This window comes from Sinocyclocheilus rhinocerous, unplaced genomic scaffold (assembly GCF_001515625.1).
Source record: "Sinocyclocheilus rhinocerous isolate Xijiao unplaced genomic scaffold, SAMN03320098_v1.1 scaffold6628, whole genome shotgun sequence".
NCBI classification, from domain to species: Eukaryota; Metazoa; Chordata; class Actinopteri; order Cypriniformes; family Cyprinidae; genus Sinocyclocheilus; species Sinocyclocheilus rhinocerous.
In genome coordinates this window covers 22,610-32,817 of record NW_015658011.1, presented here as the reverse complement: position 1 = coordinate 32,817, position 10,208 = coordinate 22,610, and the positions used below count along the sequence as shown (strand labels likewise).

Sequence of the window (10,208 nt, the reverse complement as noted above, 5' to 3'; positions counted from 1 at the left end):
CAGATCCTTGTGTGGTCCCAGGGCAAACTCCTCTCGCTGAGAGTAGTTCACATTCCTGGGCATCTCAATATGGGAGCAGACATCCTGTCGAGGCAGGGGCCGAGGCCCGGGGAATGGAGACTTCACCCTGAGGTGTTGAAGCAGATATAGAGAGTTTTTGGCCAGGCTAAGGTGGACCTGTTTGCGACTCGAGAGACATTGCACTGTCCCCTCTGGTTCTCTCTGACTCATCCAGCTCCTCTCGGGCTGGACACTATGGTACAGACGTGGCCGAGGCTTTGTCTGTACGCCTTTTTCCCCGATCTCTCTGCTCCCGGGAGTTCTGGAGAGAGTGTGCCAGGATGGGGTCCGTCTACTGTTGGTAGCCCCATTCTGGCCGGTCCGAGTATGGTTCTCGGACCTGATTTCTCTTCTCGACGGCTCTCCATGGGAGATTTCCATCAGGAGGCATCTTCTCTGACAGGCGGAGGGTACTATCTTCACCCCCGCCCGGAGCTGTGGAAGCATGGGTGTGGCCCCTGGGGGGGGGGGCACAACTCGCAGCTTCTTGTCTCTCAACCGAGGTTGTTGAGACCATTCTCCAATCCAGAGCTCCCTCTACGAGGAAACCGTATGCCCTGAAGTGGAATATGGTGAACTGGTTCAACCGGTTCACTAAGAAGAACCGGTTAAATCAAACGATTCGTTCGCGAACCGGACATCACTAGCGCATTGTGGTGGCAGAAAAACACTAGGAACTAGTAGAGGGAAACAGGTAAAATCGATGGAATAAGAGAAAACATTTATTGTTGTGCCTTTGGATGTCAGAATCGGAATGCAAATCATTTTTATATAAGACTGTCGTCAAAGACGCCATTTGAAGCTAAACGCAGACGTTAAACGGACAAACAATGGATGAAACCTGATTACCCTTTAAAGCATAAATTTGATTTAAACAATAGGTCTATATAATATTCACATAGGGGACATATTGTATTAGCCGTATAGTTAAAGCATGGAATACTATTTCAACTTATAACATTTTACATAACATTTACCTATTTGCAAGTTTATATCTCCTAGTTCGGACTTTATAATTTAACACTAACCCTAACTCAACAATTGCGAGTTGCGAGGAAAAAGATATAAAGAGATATAATGTCAGAATTGCAAGAAAAAAAAATCAGAATTTTGAAATATAAACTCAAAATGACCTTTTTTTAATTCTTTTAATCCATGGCTATAGACTGCTAAATTAAAACTGGCATTTTCTGCCACCAGATCGGCTCCGCCCACAAAAATGTCATCACTGTTTGCAAACACTGAAATTGGTCTATACAATAAAATAGTACAATGACAAATTTGCTTATATTAAACTTTTAACTTTTATTAACAACATAAATAAGGATATAATATGTTTAACCCGCGTTGTAACACAAATAAATAATTGATTTTTGGATTTCCCCTTACTTAAAAACGATTGTAGTTTGTGGTTCATTATTAGCCTATTAATTAAAACACATCAGCCATAAAATAGAACTATGGCAAATTCGCATATATTAAACATCTAACTTTTATTAATAGAATAAGACAGATCTTGACGAGTCTGTAAAAAAAAAAATCCACTGACTTCAACTTCAAAACTTAAGTTCAGGTGCTGCCTTAAATTTATAAGTATCACATTATTCGAGGTCATTTCATGTAATTTCAACTTAAATTACCTATATTAAATTGACTTTAAAAATCAAATTGAATCTTGTATAGGCTAACTTAAAAATGAAGTTGAAATTTGTTAAATTAATTTGATGAGTTAAAGTGGAAAAACATGTCTAGAAACTTATTAATTACAATTCTTTACAGTGTAAAAACGCCGAAATGACAACCAAGCGAACTCGCGGACGAGGCATATTTGATTTATTATTATGACTGATAACATATATGCTATTGTAGCCTACTGTAAAACATCCTGCAGTGGTGATACTTCACATGTAACCGGATGAAAATAAAGCACTAAAAACTTGCGACGCGGCAAGTATGAGGTGCGGTCACGTTAGCGAAATTTCGCAAACAAAATGGTCGGTTTTTATTATCAAACAGCGATGCATGATACAGTTCAGTGTTTTGGGCAGAGATGGGCATGAGTACATGAAAATGTATTTAAAATACAAATACAAAATACTGTGTGGAAAAATGTAATGCAAATTACAGTAGATTTATTTTTTAAAAGCTTTAAAATACAAAATACAAAAAAGTATTTTGTATTTCAAATATGTATTTTAAATACATTTATCAGAAATACTGCCCATCCCTGGTTTTGGTCACATTGTTTTAACAGCTTGAGGCGTTGTTCGCAACCTCTCAGCCTTGACAGCAACCATAGCCTACCGCATTTCTTTCTCCACTAATGCAGCATCTATTCAACAAATTCATTATGATATGAAAACATGCACTACAGTATACTTTGTACACAGGTTTCATTGTCTGTTTTAAATCCGCTTCTTAAGTCTCCCGCCCTGTGCAGCGCTCAGTGTCACGTGTCAAAACAAACAGCATGTGGTGTCAGTGATTCGCCTCTAGAGGTCGCTCTCGCACCGTAAAAATACACCAGACCCTCTCAGCCGCTCCAGCAATGGACGCAAACCGGAAAAACTATCGGCAAGGATTTTATAGCCGATAGTTCCAGCAATCGACTATCTGTGCCGATTAATCGGCAAAACCGATCAATCAGTCGACCTCTATTATTCATTGCTTTTGAAACAGAAATCCAAATCCAATGATGATAAACCTGTGCCACCATTTTCATTTATTTTGATAAAATTTCTAGTATATATTCTGTATTTTATTTATAATTGATATTTTGCTTTCATTAGCATTTTATTTAAATAGGTACTTTTACACTTGCCATGTATTTATATGTTTTGACACCTTGGCAAATAAAAAAATGAAAATAAAAAAAAATAATAATTAAAAAATATATTGTATTTCTGTCTGACGCTCAATATCGCTTAAGTTCATTTCAAAATAAGAGTTTTGAAATGTATTTAAATCAAGGTATGGCAGGGCAGACATTTCTCTAGACATTATCAAGTGGAAGCCCCTCTTCTTGAGATGACACATATTTAATAAAAATAAACACACATACACAAGCTACACACTCAAATGTTAGACTAGAAATAAGTACAATAAAGAAATGTACACGCAATAAGTTGTCTATTTCTGAATTTCAAAATACACAGTTATGATGATCTATATTAAATCTATGCCTGAGAAGCTGGACAGCTCAGGATGTAAGCCCATCACTGAAAATCTTACATTGATTTTCTTTGGTTTTCTGTGGTGTATAAACATATCTATTTTCTTAATGTCCTTTGGATAAAAAACCTTGACACTCCATTACTATACGTTGTTTTGTAAATGTGTGACGACCTCTCTTATGTGGGGTTTTCCTCCAAGTGATTTTTCTCTCGTAGTTCCACTGAAGACGCCTGTTTTTGACTTCTTTTTGGGCCTTTTAAAAGAATCAAGATTAATGGCCACAAAAGAGCTGGTTTTGTTTGGTTTCCTTAAAGGTAACATATCATGAAAATCTGACTCTTCCAGGTTTTAAGTGCTATAATTTAAGCACAGAGGAGACAAGAGAGCAGTGGATGTATTGATTTATTTACTGTTTCACAGACATAACTGAACTGTTTTTGTAACTCGTGTGTTTTTTAACGTAAACTTGTGTGTGAATGAGAACTTAGTTTAGTACTCGCATGCTGTCTGGTGGTTGCTTTCTGTCCGTGTGCTTCGGATGTGTACTCTCAAAAAACCATATATCAGCAGTTTAAACTAATATGGTTTAAAACGCATGATTTCAGCGAGATAAACATGATAATCAGAACCAAAACAGATGTTTTTTAGCAGGTCCGAGTTGTAATGGCACAGCTCTATTCTGGAAAAGGGGGCGGGGAGCAGCAGCTCATTTGCATTTAAAGAGACAGGCCCGAAAAACAACGTGTTTCTGCTTCCACTCAAAATAGGCATTTTCAAAATTATATAATAAATGATCTGTAGAGTATTTTGAGCTGAAACTTCACAGACACATTCTGGGGACACCAGAGACTTATATTACGTATTGTAAAAAGGGGCATAATATGTCTCCTTTAAAGCTTGTGTCTTTTGTACATCCAACACTGCTACACTTCATTTCACACTTCCATGCATTCCTTTAACTTTACATCACTGATTCCTGACTGTTACATTCTTCATTGTTCTATTTTTTTTATAGTTTGATTTTGTTCATAAATTTTGTATTCTACTTCTGGCTTTCTCGTGTGTCCCTGTTTTTGTTACGTCCTTTTTGAGGCACGGGGTGTAACAAATAGGGGCTCATCCTCGTCGCAGTAGAAACCAATCAACGTGAGGATGATTTGGAAATATCAGAGAAATGTTGTCGTTTCATTGTGTTTTGTTGTGTTTTTGATTCCTTTGAACGAGTTTGGAAATCATGTTTCTTTTACCACAAACACGGGTTGAGATTAAACATACCGGTCTGAGTTGCCCTCAGAGAACAAATACCTTTCTTTCCATTTCTCCTTAAATATCCACCCTTCCAGGTCAATTTTCTTCTTTTTAATATGTTTAAAACTACAACTTGACACACAAGCATCAGTTACAATGCAGCGATCATCAATTAGGTCCTGCTGGAGATTCTGGCACTGCTTGATCCATTACACGCCTGTGTTTGTGTCTCAAGGCGTAACATCAATGCAAATGAGAAAAAATAATTTGCATTAAAAATAAAACATTGTAGAAAAATTTCACACCTGCCATTTCCCTCGCTAACTCTGTCTATATAAGCCCTGTGTTTTCACTCTCTCAATGTGAAGTCTTGTTTGTGTTACGCTGCATTTCTGAGCGCTCTCTCTGATTACCCGTGTAATCCGTTATGGTTTTGATCTTGTGCCTGGTTTCCTCGATTTCCCTGTTTGCTTGAGTTTTGGACTCTGTTGTGTGGATTGTTTGACCCTTTGCCTGGTATTTGGATTATGATTGTGGATTACCCTTATTAAAGCTGCGTTTGGATCTTCAACCCAAGTCTTGGAGCAGTTCGTAACACAAATACATTTTATTTAATTTTCAAAATAATGTGTTATTTATTATTTTACATTATTGATCAAATCATCCCAGCGGCCAGATTGGACATCTGATGTACATTGTAGACAATATCTAGTGAATTCAAAACTATTGTGCACTCAGTTTCATGGGCCATTACCGATAAAACAAGACAGTGAAAGATGACACACATGACAGTGTGATGCTGTGTGTCTCTGTGTCTTCAGTCTCTGGTGATTGTGTGACTGTGACGTCTCTGTAGCAGCTCCTTATTCACCAGCAGCTGATCCTGAGGAAACTGGATTGATGTCTAAATACTGAGAGTCCTACAATAAAACACACAGACAGTCACATATGAGTATGAGACATTACTGCCGTCACATCACATCAGCAGATCCATTTCAGAAAAAAACACAGTATATTTATATTACAGCCAGAGATATGAATGAACAACTGATCATAGATTAATAACACTAAATGATCAACAACTCTCTCTTTATCACTTGCATACAGAGATGAAAAATATTTATATACTTATAGATCATCACATAATTAAACAGTTTAAAGTACAGAGACTAAAGTGGAGCTGAATTATTATCTTATATTCTCCAATTACACACATATGAGACCTGTTACTAAACTTTGGCCATTTTAAAATATTTAAATAATAATATACTCACAACAGTCTAATGTCTCCAGTTTATAATGTGGATCATCTTTCAAATCAGAGAGTAACGTCACTCCTGATTTTCCTAGTTTATTCCCAGTCAGATCCAGTTCTCTCAGGTGTGAGGGGTTTGATCTCAGAGCTGAAGCCAGAGCAGCACAACCTTCATCTGTGACGCCACAATCCCTCAACCTGTAGAGAACAATGATACAATGTGAATTGTAGTTCAAGTGTCTGTAGTTTGTTATTGACTCTGGTCTCAGAGCAGGAGAGGAGATATAATGACAAGCATTGCCACAAACTGCTGCGGACAGAATGAGATTTATGCATGTTGTTGCTCAGTGGTGCTGTTTGAAACTGTCACGTGCTTCAGAATTGAACAGACACACAGAACTGAATGTGAAATATTTTTTCATAGTGATATAAGGACATATCTGTCTGGAGAAACAGTCACTTGCTCCTCTAATAAACACCTACAGGAGGACATTTGCTTCACAGGAGCCGCGTGTTCCCCATTACATCTCATTTATTAACTCTTGCAATCAAACATATCATTGTGTCATGTTTGGCAGCTTATAAACTGAACAGAAATCTTTAAATCACAGATTAGTATTTGAACATTCAGGTTAAATATTTATGACATCTGTGCGAACACAATGAGCTCATGGGATTTCAGAAAAAGTGGAAAATAAGAGGAAAATAAACTCTTACACAGAGATGAGCAGGTGAAGGAGTATTAATCAAACTAGCAGAACCAACTGAAGCTCCAGTAAATGTTTGTTGGGTCAAAAACAGGAGCAGCAGCTCATGTGATGTGATGAAGATTAATGAAATTAACTTCATATTCAGTCATCAGAGTCAGTTGTGCTGAGATTTAGTGTGTTTACTGAACATTTATTTTACAAGCTTTAGTCTTAGAATTTACATTAAAGGACAAAGACATGAGACTATCAGAGAGATGATCTAACCGCAGTTTCTCCAGTTTACAGTGAGGATCCTTCAGTACAGCACAGAGACGATTCACTCCCAAATCTCCTATTTTATTCCCAATCAGATCCAGTTCTCTCAGGTGTGAGGAGTTTGATCTCAGAGCTGAAGCCAGAGCAGCACAACTTTCATCTGTGACGCCACAATAATTCAACCTGTAGAGAACAATGACACACTCTTCACTCTCTCAGATCAGATTAGTTTAGCAGTGAATCCATTAGTAAAGAGAAAGTACAAATCAATGTTTGATGGATCATTGGACTGAGATTTAAAATGTCAAAGAGCAAAAAAAAACACCATGATCATAAATCATCTAAAGTCTCATTCGAGAAAGATAAATAATATTTATTTATTGCGCTGTCAGTACTTTTAAACAAATTGTCTGTCTTATGAAGACATTCATACAAATCTGTTTAATCACACTATTCATTACACAGCTGAGTTTTATACTGTTATTTTGCTCTGTATGGAGTAGTGGTGTGTGTGTGTGTGTGTGTGTACCTGTTTTTCTATTCTGGTGGGGACTTAAACCTGAATACACACAGACTCATGGGGACTCATGTCATGGTGGGGACCTAAATTGAGGTCCGCACGGGTAAACAAGCTAATAAATCACACAGAATGAAGTGTTTGGAAAATCTAAAAATGCAGAAAGTTTCCTTTGAGGGGTAGGTTTAGGGGTAGGGTTGGTGTAGGGCAATAGAAAATACGGTCTGTACAGTAGAAAAACCATTACGCCTATGGAGAGTCCCCACAAGGATAGCAAACCAGACATGTGTGTGTGTGTGTTTCTCCTCCATCACCCAAGGATAGCAAAACCTGAGATCACACTGTGAGATATTATTTATACTTAGTGTAAATAGTGTAAGTACGTAATAACATATTCTTTGTACATGATTCTATTCATTATAAACAGATGCTGCCTTATAGTGTCCTTACTTGTGTCTATTCCTAAAGCCACTCCTACACCTGCTCCTAATCACACTGAAGCTGCTGATCAGTGAAGGTGTTCTTGAAGGTGCAGGAAGAGAGTCACAGTTTCGAGTTTGGGAACAATATGAGCTGCATGTGGTTGATTCACCAGCCCATCTGATCAACGTGAGGACACCGCATACAATTTCAGTTATAGGCATGTTAAATGCCTATTGAACACTTTATTTCCATGTTTTGAATATTTTCTTAATTTTTCTTTAATATAAACACCTCTCTGAGCTAATATGCAATGGGAAAAAAACCTAGAAGAAATGCAGATTTGTACTCGGGTTGGTCACCTCAGAAGCCCGCTGTCCTTACTCTCCCACTTATCTGACTGGTTTCTTTAGTAATTTTGTCTGCTAACAGTCAAGTCTTTGCTTACAAGATGGGCTATTATCACTTAGTGTAAACAGACAATCCATTTAAAGGTTTTGCTAATGCAAAGACAGGTTTAACATGAACACAGAAGTCCACACATGTACAAGAAACAAAGTCACACAGTGTTTTACTTTCTGTATCTTGATTGACAGTTGTCTCATCCAATCAGTAGTAAGTATTCCATTCACAAACAATACCTAATTTCTTTCTTTGGGTGATTTGTTTTTCACTTCACAAATACTTTACTGTGTGTCATATATAATCTTACCACAGTATCTCCAGTTTACAGTGAGGATTTTGTAGTACATCAGAGAGCAGATTCACTGAATTTCCTAGTTTATTCCCAGTCAGATTCAGTTCTCTCATGTGTGAGGGGTTTGATCTCAGAGCTGAAGCCAGAGCAGCACAACCTTCATCTGTGACGTCACAATCACTCAACCTGTAGAGAACAATGACACACTCTTCACTCTCTTGGATCAAATCAGATCAGTTTATATGAAGGTAAAAGTGTAGCATAACTCGACAGCTAGCTGATTTGAATTTGAGAACTTGTCATATTAATATTCGTATTTGTAAGCTGAAATTTACACTCACAGTTCTGATGTGAAAAGCTTCAAATCTTAGCATTTTGATTTTCCTACTCCTTTTGCGATATTCCTGTTGCAAAGCACACTTGTGCGCATGTAAATTCTTCTTGCATTATTGTCTTCTTGTATTATTGACAAACTATTTTCCTGTTTGACACTGAAAAGCTGCTTTGACACAAACAGTATTGTATAAAGTGCTATACAAATAAAGTTGACTTGACTTGACTTAAATGCAGATGCGTGAGAGCAGAACTGGGGGCGGGGTTGGGGTGAGAATGAAGCCCTTTTATTGTTCAAAGCCTGACCAGTAAATTTGGATGGTTTCCGTGCGCTCATGCACACTCACAGCGCACACACATAATGCTAGGTTCACATTACTCTGTTTGCAGTGCATACGTGGTGCGTATTTTTTCCGCGCTCATGTTAACGGACTAAAGCGTGCATACTGCACACGGTTGCGGTCTTTGTGTTTAAACATGTCTGTGAAAGATTGTATTACTGTACTGTGTAAAAAGAAGAATTTCAATGCTGAAAAAGCATTTTCAGTGACAATGAAGCATCGGCGATCGGTGATCTGCCTCAAAAATCCTGATCGGAGCACCCCTAGTTTCTTTGTGTGATGACGTCACAGCAGTGGCCCCTAGTTTGCCATTTTGGTAGGAAAGCCGGCTTTGGGAAAGCAACGGCACGGCAGAAGACTGTGAAAGCTACCGGCTCACCTAACAACACAGAAGACACGGGGAACCTGTGGTGGACAACAGACTCTCCTCACTCAGCGCACGGTTCACTGTCCTCCCGGCTCCCGCAGCAGACGACACACTCTGCTGTAATGTAATGGTCAGTTTCATACAGTAATGCCCCTTCTGTATATGTAATTCTTTTTCATAAACAAATAGTCTATATCAACACTTCCCAGTTCTTATTGAGAAAAATAAATAAATAAATACATTAAAAAAATTAAAATACAATGCTGTTTTAAATGAACATAAAATAAATAAGAAATAAATGTAAAACTGAATTAGTAATGTAGCGAATCAGCTCATGGGGAAATATGAATAATTAATCATAACTAGTTATAATTAATTATAAATATTTAGATCCGCTGTAGATATTTACTTGACCTCTCAGGGTCAACTGTCTGTCAATTCTAAGAACGTTAATTTCCTGGTTAAGGGAAATTACTTTCTTACTGTACAACTCTACACAGAGCCTGCAGCATAAATCTGCATGATTAGGGACGCCAGTTATGAGTAAACAATGAACAACGTCAAGTGTGATACAAATAAATGACTTTATTAACTACATAAACACTTAAACTAGTCCAACATACTACATAAACACTTAAACTAGTCTTATATACACATACACACGCACACACACACACACATGCATACAGTTGGTATAGGAAAGGGTTAAAAGCTTAACGCAGTAAAGAGAAGAGAAAAAAGAATATGAAGTTATGGAACCATTTGCATATTCAGCAGATCTACACCTAAGGGAAACATCAGATTCTTAGTTCAAACGCACCTTTGTAAAAA

At 37.6% G+C, this 10,208-nt stretch overlaps 1 protein-coding gene across 1 annotated transcript; it reads right to left on the bottom strand.

Annotated features, from left to right (window-relative positions):
- Positions 1-4,931: 4,931 nt before the first annotated feature.
- Positions 4,932-8,498, bottom strand: LOC107722015 (ribonuclease inhibitor-like). Its single transcript, XM_016530245.1, has 4 exons — positions 8,352-8,498; positions 6,712-6,885; positions 5,757-5,935; positions 4,932-5,402 (listed from the first exon to the last, which is right to left on the bottom strand). Coding segments are annotated over exons 1-4 (453 nt in total). The 5' UTR covers positions 8,450-8,498; the 3' UTR covers positions 4,932-5,400.
- Between the last annotated feature and the right edge of the window lie 1,710 nt (positions 8,499-10,208).

Excerpts from the sequence above, each read along its gene's own strand:
- LOC107722015 (XM_016530245.1), bottom strand. The coding sequence starts at position 8,449 with ATGAGAGAACTGAATCTGACTGGGAATAAACTAGGAAATTCAGTGAAT. Across the intron at positions 6,886-8,351 it reads TGTAAACTGGAGATACTGTG|GTTGAATTATTGTGGCGTCA; the intron begins GTAAGATTATAT and ends TGTTCTCTACAG. Across the intron at positions 5,936-6,711 it reads TGTAAACTGGAGAAACTGCG|GTTGAGGGATTGTGGCGTCA; the intron begins GTTAGATCATCT and ends TGTTCTCTACAG.